This window comes from Aedes aegypti, chromosome 3 (assembly GCF_002204515.2).
Source record: "Aedes aegypti strain LVP_AGWG chromosome 3, AaegL5.0 Primary Assembly, whole genome shotgun sequence".
NCBI lineage: Eukaryota > Metazoa > Arthropoda > Insecta > Diptera > Culicidae > Aedes > Aedes aegypti.
Genome location: NC_035109.1, coordinates 26840218 through 26854379, shown reverse-complemented (window position 1 = coordinate 26854379; position 14162 = coordinate 26840218). Strand labels below are relative to the sequence as shown.

Here is a 14162-nt window from a genome sequence, read left to right as displayed (position 1 = left end):
ATCCTCGGAAGGATTCATGGAAGAATCCTAGAACGATTCTTGGAAGAATCCTCGGAAGGATTCTTGGAAGAATCCTCAGAAGAATTTTTGGAAGAATCTTCGGAAGGATTCTTGGAAAAATCCTCGGAAGGATTCTTGAAAGAAGTTTGATAAGGATTCTTGAAAGATACCTCGGAAGGATTCATGAGAGAATTTTCGGAAGGATTCTGGGAAGAATCCTCGAAAAGATTCTTGGAAGAATGCTCTGAAGAATACTTGGAAGAATCCTCGGAAGGATTCTTGGAAGAATTGTCTGAAGGATGCTTGGAAGAATCCTCATAAGGATTCTTGGGAGAATCTTCAGAAGGATTCTTGGAAGAATCCCCAGGATTTTTGGGAGAATCCTCAGAAGGATTCCTGGAATCCCCAGAAGGATTGTTGGGAGAATCTTCAGAAGGATTCCTTGGAGAATCCTCGGAATGATTGATGGGAGAATCCTCAGAATTTTTCTTGGGAGAATCCTCTGAAGTATTCTTGGAAAAATCCTCTTGGTAGAATCCTCCGAAGGATTTTAGGAAGAATCCTTATAACGATTCTTGGGAGAATTCTCAGAAGGTTTCTTGGGAAAATCCTCACGGAAGAATTCTTGGGAGGCTTCTAGAGAGAATCCTCGGAAAGATTCAATGAAGAAACCTCGGAAGGATTGTTGGGAAAAGGCTCGAAAGGTTTCTTGGAATTTTTGAAGAATGCTTGAATGCATTCATTGAATAGTCCTGACAGGATTGTTGGAATCCTTAAAAGGAATTGTGGAATATTTCCTTAACCGATTCTTGGAAGAATTCCTGAAATGATTTTAAGTAGAATCCCTGCGAGGATTCAAGAATCCTGGAAATCACTCTTGGAAGAATCCCTCCCTGAAAGCTTTCATGTAAATTTTCTTGAAAGCATCCTTGGAAGGCTCTGTGAAAAGATCAAAGAAGCTCAACGGATTATTCAAAGAACCTCAGAAAACATTCTCGTAAGAATCCTTAAAAGGATTATCGGAGGAATCCCTGAGAGGATTCGTGCGAAAATTCAAATAAAGAGTTGACCTAAAAAATTGTCGGCTTTCTTTTAAAATCCTAGAAAAAAAAATCTTCTTTTTCTAGAACTTTTGAAAAATATCTGAAAGGATTCCTGAAAAATCCTTGGAGGATTCAAGCAATATTCCTAGGAAAAACACTTGAAAGGATTCTCATGAGCATCCCTAAAAAAATAAATTCCCAAAAAATCAATGTAGAAGCAATGATCGGGGTCGTGGAATTCGTGGAAGAGGAAAAAAACTTGAAAAAAAACTATTTGGAAGAATTGTATAAATTTGTGGAACTCACTAGATTCCCACGTAACATTGGTAGCTAAATATCAGCTTATTCTGCTAAAATACTGTTTATATAGCCTATTTTCACCTGAATAAGCTGTTATTCAGCTATCAATGATACCTGGGTTAGTTATTGGGCAATAATAACGAAAAGAATCTTGTACGAAATAGTGTTAAGTTTGACTGAAGAAATCCTTGAACTGCTTCTGGAAAAACTGATGCAATAATTAGGAACAATTCTGCAAAAACATGCCTAAAAACAACATAAAGAAATAGTTCAGGTTTAATCACCAATATAACGAAAATTGCTCTGGAATTTTCTAGCAGCTTATATTGTTAGTATTTTTTTGCAAATTCTTTGGATAAATCTTCTGCAGTACAAATTCCATCGAGAATCTTCTTCAGCGTATTTTTTTTTTTTTTTCAACCGGCGATCCTTCCACAAAATCTCTAGATTTTTTTCGCAACAAATCTGTAACGCGACTAATCTTCTTAAGGAGAAACTATTCGCAGTTTCTACCAACAAAGTTCGTTATTGTAAACAACAAAAGAGCACACATCAGCGAAAATAAAAGCAGAACTTCACCTTCACCTAATTTCTAAAACTGAAAACTCACCTGAAATGTCGGCCCACTCGGGCGAGGTGAAGCTGTACTTGCCCTCCATGATGTTCCGCAGCATAACCATCTGCTTCCGGTGCCAAAAGGGGGGACAGCCGACCAGCAGTGTGAACATGATCACGCCACACGCCCAACTGTGTTTTTTTCCCGGAGGGAGGGAGGCCGAAAGGAGTCGAACAACAGAAACAGAATTAGAAACGCTTTGTTTAGGTGGTGTGGCTGGGCGATCACACTAAGTTTATGAAATACACTGCCCGTCATAAGAAAGGAATCCTATCAATGATCAAGTAATCAATTTTTGAATCCTTTCAGTTTTAGGTGAACCCTAACTTTTTTGGAATGATGCAATATCGTTTCAATACTTCTGGAGGGCAGTGTAGCCACATAGATAGAACATCTAGTGAGTGAGCGATCTCACCAAGAAAGGTGCTTACTAAGCACTCCTACTACTTACATGTCTACTTCCTTGGAGTAGCCGGGGGCATCTTCGAACATGTTACACTTGAGCGTTTCCGGGGCTAAGTAACCAGGGGTGCCGCAAAGATCTGCGAAAACGCAATTCCAACGAACAATGATTAGGAAGAGTGTCATTTGAGACGACAAAGCCGCGCACAACTCACCGAACAGCTTCTCGCCTTCTTTCAGCTTCCGTGCGAAGCCAAAGTCGGTAATCTTCACGTTCAGACAGTCATCCAGTAGAATGTTTTCCGGTTTCAGATCACGGTGCACGATGTTCTTCGAGTGAATGTAGTCGACGCCTTCGAAAATTTGCCTGCAAAGATCGCAAAAAAAACAATTGTGGGTAATTACCTGGGTACCTTCTCGGCCGTTCTTCTATCCAATAGATATTGGACGCAGCAAAGGAATTTCAAGGTGACTCAAATTGAGCCACGCTGAATTGCGATGTGCTCCACTGAGCACCGGGGTTTCGATCGGATGCGATTCCACGCCACCGCGTCACGCGTATCTACTTACGTGACCACGATCACGCTTCGGTGACCACGGCACGCACTCACGTGTCCTGACGCCTGGCTCGGAATCGGAATCGAACTGAAACCCAATTCCTCAATCTACACCCATGGGCGTAGCCTTTTTGAATTGTTACACGAGAAATATAGGAATACAAGACAAATACATAGGGGAATTTGTGTCGAAGGAAGGAACATTTCCGTTATTCTTGGAATAAATGCTAGTAGAATCTATCTTATTATTATTATTATTATTATTATTATTATCTTTATTAACGAGATTTGCCGCCCGAGGCTGACTCATCTCGGTAGAATCTATCTTACCGAATTCTTTGATGAACTGTATTTGAATACTTGATTCCTGTATCATTAACTGGCCATGATGAAATTGCTGGTCAATGAGAACAGTCAATAAATTGAACTAAGGCGTGTTTAACACTCCATTTTGCTCATTGTTCAAGAAGTTTCATTGTTTCACGTTTAACGTAAAAGGGTACAGACAGAGGTTGTATATAATGATCGTTTTGAGTTCAGTGAATAAATGTTTTATCTCATTCACCTCCCCCGATGGACAACCTAATAATGCCCATGAACCTACCTCATAATGTAGCGTGACTTCTTCTCGGACAGCGTCACCACCGAGGTCAGATAGTCGAACAGCTCGCCCTGGCGGCACAACTCGAACACCAGAAAAATGAAAGCATCCGACTCGAACACATCCTGCAGTTCAACTGTTGAAACAGAATCAAAAAAACACAGAAAATTCGGTTAAACCATCGCGTGTCTATTACACAAATCCGAAACGTAGTTTCATCAGCCCTCCTCCGCGATACTCACTTATATACTTGTGGCCCATGACTTGCCGCAGGATCTGGATCTCCTGGCGGGTAGCTTCCAGCATGTGATTGGAATCTCCGGCTTCGATCGCGCCGAGATCGATGATTTTGGCCGCAAACTCTTTGCCCGTTTCCTTCTCGATGCAGCGCCGAACCGTCGAACTGATTCCTCTGTAGCGGTTTCGGTTTGGGTTTGAGTTCGAGTTTGATGTTGACGCGATGGCGGTTGATGATGAACAAGAGAACGCGCGTGGAACAAAGGTCGGAAATTGTTAGTGTTTGGTGTGAATCATATGATCATATGGGCCGTTTTTAGTTTGGCGCGGCAGAAGTTTACTAGGTATATCCAATTGCGACGATTGGACGACAAAGGAGGGTGTGCGTGTATACGAGAAAATCTAGTCCATATGTTTCTAGGAGTGATAGACATAATATATTATTTTAACTTTATTTTTATATTACATACATATTTTTAAATTTAATCCATAATTTTCGCATGAGAATCCATTTTCCCAGCACCCAACACAAGTTGCAAGATTTCAATACAATTCTTCATATAATAAATCTAGTTTCCTACAATTTTTCAATAAAAATCTAACATTTTCTGTATTGAAACCTTACATTTTCTGTATATATCGTTCTTATACTAAGTTTGCATTAGGGCATTTGGTCGAAAGTACAATTAGTCGAACGAAAATCTGGTTGAAAGTTTCTTCGAAATTGATAGATCATTTGATAAAATAGACATGCGACCGAAACACAACTTTTGCACAATGGACTAAGTTTTTGACGTTGGTAGAACAACGTATTCTTTTGAATAATCTAATAAGCTGAATAAACAACTTTTGTTGAATGAAAAAAACGGGAAGTTTTATTTTTTGAAGTATTCTCTTTGTGTTTGTGATTTTAAGTTACGCAAATATCTAGAGTTTCGATGGTATGAATAACCATAAAATTTTCAAAAGTAGCTAAAGGTACACACTGGTTGGAATATTTGTCTTTAGTGAATTTATTATTATTTTAAATCATTCTTTTAAAAACTGCCCCCCTATTGGTGAGATGACTGAGGTGGCAAAAGTCGGGTGGCTTCTATTTGAGATCAGCTCGTCTCGACCCACAGAACAAGCCTAAATGAAAAGCAGCATAAAACGTCAAAAACGAAGGGAGTTGATCAATATGTATTTGATTCCAATATTTTAATTAGGGGAACTTACGTATTCTCGGCAGTCTAAGCCGATGCCGCGCTTCTTTTGTAATATTCTCGGACATTAGCATACAAATTCCGTGTTTGTCTGTTTACATTTATGCATTGCTCAATCCTCTATCGATTCACACCGACAGACTTGTCAAAATGCTTTTGGAAACATTTATACAACGCTGCGAACATCTCTTGTCAGTGTGGCTATTGTCGGCAGCCTCATTCTGTTCGGCAACTTTCCCATAAAAACTGCTGATGAATCACTTCGGCAGCTCCAAATCAGTCGCATTTTGAATTGATGACATCTCTGGCGGTATTGTTTGTTCAGTCTTGAAAATCTCGTCAGTGGGAAGCGGACAGAACAAAGAATCATCTGAATGTTTTCATTGACGTGTTTTGATAGAATAATACTGTGAAATTGGCGTTTGAAATTTGGTTGCCGATAATAGTCGAATGGTGCCGAAGCCGTAAGTCTCCCTATCTCAAGATGGTTTTTGTTTTATTTTGCCTTTTGGGTAGTACTTTTCACTGTCTTTATTATCTACAAAATATCCGACGATTATCGGATAACTTAAAACTTGGTTTCCATACTCTTCGAATTCGGCCAAATGTCCTTTGGGATGGTTCACAAATTATGTCACGCTAAATTTCAACTTTCTTGACCACCCTCCCCCCCCCTTTTGTGACGTTTTTTGTATGAATCCTCCGAAATTTTTATAAGCATTGTCACGCTTGGTTTAAACCCCCCACTTCGGAGCGTAACGTAATTTGTGCATGACCCATTTCTATAAAATATCGATACGACCAAATGCCATACGCATTCTATTGCAATCAAACGCTTTCGACCAAATGTCCATTCGACAAAATGTTCGTTCGACAACACGTGCTTTCGACTAAACTTCATTAGATTAAATGTATTTGGACCAAATGTTTTTCGAAAAAATTCAAATTGTTTTGTTCAAGATACAATCAAGAACTCAATCAGCCGAGTCTGCCAAATAAACGAGATAATTAAAAAAGGATACAATCTGGCTTTTTTTTTCTTAACATAATTCTTTAAGAATATTTTCTGAAAATCCTCGAAATATTCTTTCAGAAATCTCTTTAGGAAGTCCTAAGTTTTTATGGGTTTTCGGCTTCCAGTCTATAGGAATCATAATCAGTTTATGATTCATATAGACTGAAAGCCCAAACCCATAGAAACATAACCTCCATCACAGTCGATTCCTGTACATTGCAAACATGGAAGTCCTAAGTTCTCCAAGAATTTAAATAACCAATATATGAATTCCTGTAGGACTTCCATCAATTTCCATTGCATTTCATACAAGATTTCCTTTTGGAATCATTTACTTCAAAAGTTTCAGCAAATTTTTTTCCAAAAAAAGACTCCAAAGATGGCTTTGCACTTTTATCCCCCAATCATTGTTGACTATGGAGAATTGGAGACAGATAGAGAGTAGAGTAAGGTGAAGCAAAATTACAAGCTTAGTGAAATAATTAAAATTTTCGAAAAAGGATATCATTTGAAAAGAAATAAATACCACACAATGAACTTTCAACATATTGGCTACCATTTTGCTGAAGTCAAAATTTGACCGATTTTTAGTTATAATAGTTTTATAATTGATTGTCTTAAACAATCTTCTGTCCCACCGGTGCCCGTTTGATTTTGGCGACATGGAAAATATTTTTCCATTCCACCTAACTAACATACGATAGGTCTATAAACGCCTTTACCTAAAAAAATGAATAACATTTCACCATTCTTTTCTTCCATGTAATGAAAGTTCGACCGAAAATTACAATTTCCACGTTTGAAAAACACAAATAGTCACAGATGTTTTAGTTCTTAATCGATTTTCATAATATTTGGAGTGAAAGTCTCTTACTTGAATAGCATCCGAACCACCAAAACTAAATCTTCAAATGCCAAAACTTTGAAAGGACAAAACGTTGCAGAGACAAGACGTTGATAGGAGAGAATTAGACGAAAACGATAATTGCTTGGAAGAATGAGTCCCTACCGAAATAATATACAATTCAAACGCCAAACGTTATTCAATCGACCACAATATAGAAAAAGATATCTGGAAAGCAATTCCAAATCGGTTTTGAAGAACATTTTTTGTGAAGTTTGGTTCGTTAAATTAGTTTTATAGATTTTTCGCAAATCTGAAATGCTTGCCTGCTTTTTCTTTGGTATCTTGAGAAACATTTCCAAGGATGATTCTTTTAAATAATCAGTATCCTGTAAATCAATCAAATTGTTTGTTTTGTCCCAACGTTTTAGCTCTTTACTGCCCATGAATATTTGGATATCACCATCACATGCAGGCAGTATACTACAGTAAAGAGCTTTCACGCTAGGGTTAAAGATCCTGTTAGCAAATCAGAACACAGCAAAATTATTTATATAGGTGCAAGGGGCGGGACAGCCTACTGATCTAGATCATGACTTGTTTTTTTTTTAAGATGAAGATGAATCGAAGCCGAACCTAAAATTTTCAAGGGCACGAATCTGGAGAACTAGACATCCGTTTGAACTGAAAACTTAATCGATTGGTCACTAGCTGGTGTTGACCAATCGATTACGTTTTCAGCTCAAACGGATGTTCTATTCTCCAGATTTGTGCTCTTGAAAATTTTAGGTTTGGCTTCGATTCATCTTCACCTTAACTCTCAGTTACTCGATTTGCTCGGCTTCATTTGAACATGAAACAGCACAATCACAAAGTGTTTGCCCAAGTAACCAAATAGCACTTAAATTCGCCCTGCTTGCTAATGTAGTGCTATTATACAGCTGACAAGCCCTATAAGCCCAGGTAGTTTTTTGGTTCTCAGAGAAATAAAAATCATATAGTATCAAAGCTTGCCATATCAGAGGTCTACACACCAAATTTTCTATCCATGATTCAGCAATACCATTTGATGAAAACATTTAAGTAATGCATTGCTGATATACAGTACTTTTTTACTTGTTAGCTGAAACTCAGCAATATTACTTGTTGCCAACAATAAGTTGTTGGATAAGTGTCAACGTTTTCAGATTTGCTGATTTTCAGTAATGTATTTGACAGAGTTGAAAAATTGCCGTAAATCAGTAAACAAAATCACTGAACTTACATCAGCATTCTTGTTTTTACTGTTACTAGTCTGTTCGATCTGTCAAATGTAAGAGTTCGCAAACAAAAATAAGTATTTGTTGTTTTTTGTTTCGATAGATTATCCAATTCTAAGAAATATCCAGTAAGTACAAACCATGTATTTATTGCTTACTTTTAATTTGTGGTTGTATTACAGGTTAGCGACATAATTGGAAAGGCAAAAGATGATATGCCTCTATCTCTTTCCTCAAGAGCAATGTTCAGCATAGTGGCCTGTGCCCAGGGAAGTCAAGGAAATTTCCATTACGAAAAAATCCTGGACCGACCGGGAATCGAACCCAGCCGCCTTCAGCCTCTACAACTTTGTAGCATTCATATCATTCTGCACTTCTTCTTCTTCTTGGTATTAACGTCCCCACTGGGACAGAACCGGCTACTCAGCTTAGTGTTCTTAGAGCACTTCCACATTTATTAACTGAGAGCTTTCTTTGACAAAGTTGCCATTTTCGCATTCGTATATCGTGTGGCAGGTACGATGATACTTTATGCCCAGGGAAGTCAAGGAAATTTCCGAAATTTACGAAAAGATTCTGGACCGACCGGGATTCGAACCCAGACACCTTCAGCATGGCTTTGCTTTGTAGCGGACTCTAACCACTCGGCTAAGGAAGGCCTCATATCATCCTGCACTTATAACATCTACCAAAAAAAAATGTTCCTATCCTGTTTTTATTGAACCCGGATGCAAAATCAGAGCGAATCTGACATCTGACTGAATTTGCTGTTTACTGAGCAAATCAATACAGAGTCAGAATTAGGGCGAATGTGAACACTAATACATTCTCAATAAAATCGGTTTGAAGTTCATCGCCATTCATCAAAATTTAGAATTGTTGCGCCCCTCGGTTTTTCGTCTCCTTCAGTTTGACAGCAGCGATTGCACCTTTTGACCTCGTCCTTCTGGTTTGACTATCATCAGCTTCGCCGTTTTGCTACGTTCTTTCACACGAATCTTCATCACTATCGCCCTTCTGCACACTCAGTTTTAAAAGCGCCCTGCTACCACACTCAATCTCAAATGCGCACGGTTACCGCATTGGGGGACGATAGGCGTAATTGGCATCAGAGTTCGTATCGAAAGAGAATATCAAATGCGCCTTTATGGTTTTCTCATTTATTTCGTAAAGAAAAGTTATTTTTAAGGAACAGCTGTGTATTATATGATTGTAACTTGTTAAATAAACTGTTATGTGAATAAAACACAATTTGTTTACATTTTTCAGCTAGGCCGTAATTCTAGTACTGTATTGAAATGTGCATCTCAGAGCTCAGAGCAAAGCTGTCCCATGTAAACGACCTTGTAACAACTGTCCCCAAGCATAAATAGGTATGATACAAAACAATATTCTATAGTCATAAAACACGTATCAACAAATTACAACACTTATTGGAGTTCGATAATACTAACAATTCTATGTTCACTCGTAGATGAAAAACGATAATACTGATTTTTCATCATTGGAACGTGATCGAAACGGCAGGAAAAAAAAACAAATCATTCGAGACCGCTTAGCCGGAACCCGTAGCATCATAGACTAATACAAAGCATTATAATTCCCACAGACATGACACCCATTCATTCGGCCACTACGAGTCCACTACAATATGTTGCTAACGTTAACTAACATTACCTAGCTAGAAAATACGCCATGGGAGGCATCCAGACTATGTGTATGACTATGTATGAATATTTGATTCATCATCGCATCATATTTAAAAACCACTTAAATAATAGTTGCTTATAATTCTCAAGGATTATTTTCTGGGATTGTTTGTAAGATCTAGATCATCCGTTAAACTCAGTACTTTGCTCAAATTATTTGTAAAAATCTCATCAGCTATCAGCTAGAGCATTCATCCAGGATCCATCAGATAAACTTTTTGCTTTTGAACTTTTGACGTTAAACAGAGTTTTAGTATCCTTAGGAATAACTTTTTTGTTTCTAAACCTTTGAAACCTCTCCCCTTACCCTGTTCGTTGGTTCAGAAAGTGGTATGGGCGCGTTCTGCCAACTCGGTCGAGGCAGATTTCTTGTGTGAAGAAGTTACAACATGGATGTTCTAAAGTGCCAGAATGAAGTGTTGTGCCTGTGGGGAGCACTTGTAGATAGAATGGAAGGTCATTATTTCGCATTCGTGCTTTACTTCTGCTTATCTAAAAAGTGATATACAATAACCGACCCTAAGTTTAACTATCTAAATTTACAGTTGCAAATACAATAATCGTTCTGAGCTCACTAACATGTCGTCGCGTTAATTTTATCATAATGATTTTTTATCTACATCCGTCGAACCATTCTGAATGGCCGTTGTGAGAATATCACCAAGAACTTCTCACATGCATTAAAGCTGACTACACCATTTCCGTTAGACCTAACCTCCAGTTTTTGTATATTTTTCAGAAAAATAATCATTTTTAATGAATATTAACGCTTTCTGATTTTGTTTATATGCACTCCTAATTTTCTTATGAATTTTTGAAAACATGGATACTCACCACATTTTGCAAAATAATTCGAGATGCGGCTAAGTTGGTTCAACCCTATGGGTATCAGCCAATGTCATATATAACAGGTCCGGCTCTTAGTATGTGTTTGCTTGTATTAGTCACGAAAAAGATGTAAACAAATGATCAGCTGATGGTGACGACAAGGCTGCGAAAAATTTTGTTCGCAGTTTCCTCAACGTGACGTCATCTTCGGCTGCTTCGTGAACTTTTGGCTCGCCGAAGTTGGCATTGCACAACTACCACTTCAAAACTGATGTTATCACAAATACTGATTTGATAATCGCCCGCACCTCTAAATACCCCACATCGGGTATCAGCGTGATGATTTTCAACATTTTTTGGACTCCACCCCTGCATTGGGATGCTTGTTTACATTTGGAAACATCAAATCAGGTGCGTGATCACGGTCAGGGTGCCCCAAACAGGAGCGCCAACGAAACTAACCTCAAATTACTCAAACAAACGTTTTTGTACCAGGTTGGAACTGGCTCCTGTTCTGAATCACAGTTTCAACCCCAACCCGATTTAGGTCTTACTGTAGGAGAATATATTTTCCTCCACAGATTCAAAATTCAAAACCACCCCCCAAACAAAAAATCTCTCATCCACCCAACAGTTACGGTACCGCTAGTTCTATTAGAGACTATTATTGCTAGTCATGCCGACAAATGCCTAAATCTATCTGTTGGCTGTTGATCCGGAAGATTCCCGTCTTGGCAGCAACACAAGGAAATTTTGAGCAGCTGTTGCTGCCTCAAGTCGGGAATCTTCCGGCTTATTCAATCCTCGTCGGCACAAAACAGAGAGATCAGGCATCTGTTGACTACAATCCTTGCGTTACCGAACCGTGTAGTGTTCGCCGGGTGCGGTCATAACCGGCCGAAGCGGTGAAGGTTTCCGCGGTGATAACGGAGATTGCAGGAACCGGAAAGGAAGGAGGTAGCGAAATCAGCGGAACCCATAACGATGAACAAAAATCATCTGGTCATGCCAGCTGATCATGAATTCACCACAACGTGGTGGAAAAACCATAGGGGAAAAAGGGTTTCGCATTTTTTCGAGGTGAAACCAATTATAGGGGACCGAGGGATGAACTAACGTGCCGCAAGATTTTCATTGTTTTCTGTTAGTTAAAGGCTCCAAAACATATTGGTTCCTTAGGAAAATTTGTTCAGTGAATTGACAGAGAGCATTTAAGCCAATAAAAAAAATTTCACGGAAATGGTCTATTGTCCTACATTGAAACATTGAGGTTTTCGCTCTTTTGGATTCATTTTTTGTTCGATCTGTGTTGCTGATATGTCCTGAATGCCGCACATGGCGTACAGTGATCATTGCCATGGAGTTTCTCGGAAGCTGCATGGGGATTGTTATCATGGGAATCCAAAGAGCGAATTTTGTATGATTTCATTGTAGGCCAATACAGCAATAAAGCATGTAACAATCACCAACATTTCTTCTCTCTTTATCCTTGTTTTCATATCTAACCCGCCATTACAACGAGGAAAAATTCATCGGAGAGGAAAGACATGGCAGCATTATTGGCCAAGAAAAGATAAGTATTATGTTTCTGTAAACATTCTTATTATTGATTGCAAGGTGAATCAGATTAACTAAATTTTTAACTAATAACAAACTTGTTCCACAGAGCTACAGTGCTGTTCTGAATAATAGCAGCACATGTCGATTTTCATACAAAATGCTCAACTTTGACATGCTGTAGTTTTGTTCCCTTTCAAGCAATCGAGCTGAAATTTTCTCCACAGAACTACAAATATGTTACTACGAAATTTCAGTTTTTTTCTGAGTCCCTGCCGAAAAGTGAGACACTAGGTGAAATTTTTCGAAAAATAGCAGTTTTTCATTTTAAAATTTTTCTTCTACAAATATTTTAAACATTTTCGGTTTAGGTGTAGGTTTTAAAAGTAGGAGAAGATTGTTCCAATGGTAAGTGATATACAATTTAAAACTATAATGTCATGCCGAAATTCAAATTTTTAAAACTGCTATTTTTTCGAACAATTTCACCTAGTATCTCACTTTCCGGCAGGGGCTTAGAAAATTTTGAAATTTTGTGTTTACAAAATTGGGCATATTTGTAGTTCTGTGGAGAAAATTTCAACTCAATTGCTTGAAAGGGAACAAAACAAGCATGTCAAAGTTGAGCATTTTGTATGTAAATCGACATGCGCTGCTATTATTCAGAACAGCACTGTATTTACAAAACACCACATAAAATCCCTCTTTTCCCATATCCTTAGGCAAAACACTTCACTACCGCTATATGTATGACTGATTCATGTTCTTTTGGCCTTGCATCATTCATATGTGTACAGGAAGTCAAGAGCAAAACTTAAAGAACCTTCTGGTCAAAGATGTTGCGTTGCCTACTTCCCAAACTCCAAAACCCCTTCGGTGTATTATGGACGGTGTGAGTTTTCAAACTTATGCTGGAGACTTGGCCCCTGACCCCCTTGTACATCAATAAAATAAAATAAAATAAACCTTTGAGATCTCTCCCCTTACATTTTATGTTCTTCTTCTTCTTGGCATCAACGTCCTCACTGGGACAGAGCCTGCTTCTCAGCTTAGTGTTCTTATGAGCACTTCCACAGTTATTAACTGAGAGCTTTCTTTGCCAAATTGCCATTTTAGCATTCGTATATCTTGTGGCAGGTACGATTATACTCTATGCCCAGGGAAGTCAAGGAAATTTCCATTACGAAAAGATCCTGGACCGACCGGGAATCGAACCCAGACACCTCCAGCATGGCTTTGCTTTGTAGCCGCGGACTCTAACCACTCGGCTAAGGAAATGTTTTGAGCAAAACTTTCTAAATGAACAACCCTCAAATAATCCAATGGAAAACAAGCTTTCAAAAAAAACATGCAAGTCAGCCTTTCGATAGCGTCTACAACTATAAAGAAAAGGCCAAGTCTGATGAGATCGCTTCCTGGTACGGTCCAAATCTTTTCGTTTTGGATGTTTCTTTGACTATCATCGGGCCTGTCACACGATGCACAAAATGCAAAAATGGCATCTTTGGCAATGAAAACCCTCAGCTAATAACTGTAAAAAGGTTCTTAGAACACCAAGCTGGGAAGCTAGCGTTTCCCCTTGTGGAGTGCCACGTGATCTTCGCATCGAGTAACGCACGTTTAGAAATGGTTCTCTGTACAAGGAAACAAAATACAATCCAGTAGCTTCCCGATTTGGAAGACCGCCAACTGGATCGTGGATCCACTTCTCGACCACGTGACTGTCATCCAGTCCCATTTTATCCATCTGTGGTGTGGCACTAAATCTCAACTATCTTGAATAACTTACTACCCTTTTCTCGGCGCATTCAAATGGGAGGAAATATTTCTCCACTAGTCTGGATCAGTGGCGTAGCTAGAGTTTTGGGGGCCCGGTGCGGAGGTAGATTTGGGGGCCCCTCGAAAAGAGGTTTGCAAGATATGTCTTTTATTAGCGAGTTCACACGTACCTTCAGTATTTGTAAAAAAAAATCGTGATTAACCCCTCTA

At 38.8% G+C, this 14162-nt stretch overlaps 1 protein-coding gene across 11 annotated transcripts in view; it reads right to left on the bottom strand.

The window, feature by feature from the left end:
• Window positions 1-14162, bottom strand: part of LOC5578562 (phosphorylase b kinase gamma catalytic chain, skeletal muscle/heart isoform) — a 63630-nt gene that overhangs the window by 35918 nt on the left and 13550 nt on the right. For all 11 annotated transcript variants that reach the window (XM_021852996.1, XM_021852997.1, XM_021852998.1 and 8 more), the window contains 5 exons: window positions 3762-3931; window positions 3523-3655; window positions 2577-2728; window positions 2411-2501; window positions 1954-2090 (listed from right to left, as the gene is read on the bottom strand). In XM_021852996.1, coding sequence (XP_021708688.1) covers window positions 1954-2090; window positions 2411-2501; window positions 2577-2728; window positions 3523-3655; window positions 3762-3931 — 683 coding nt within the window. The remainder of the gene's footprint in view (window positions 1-1953; window positions 2091-2410; window positions 2502-2576; window positions 2729-3522; window positions 3656-3761; window positions 3932-14162) is intronic.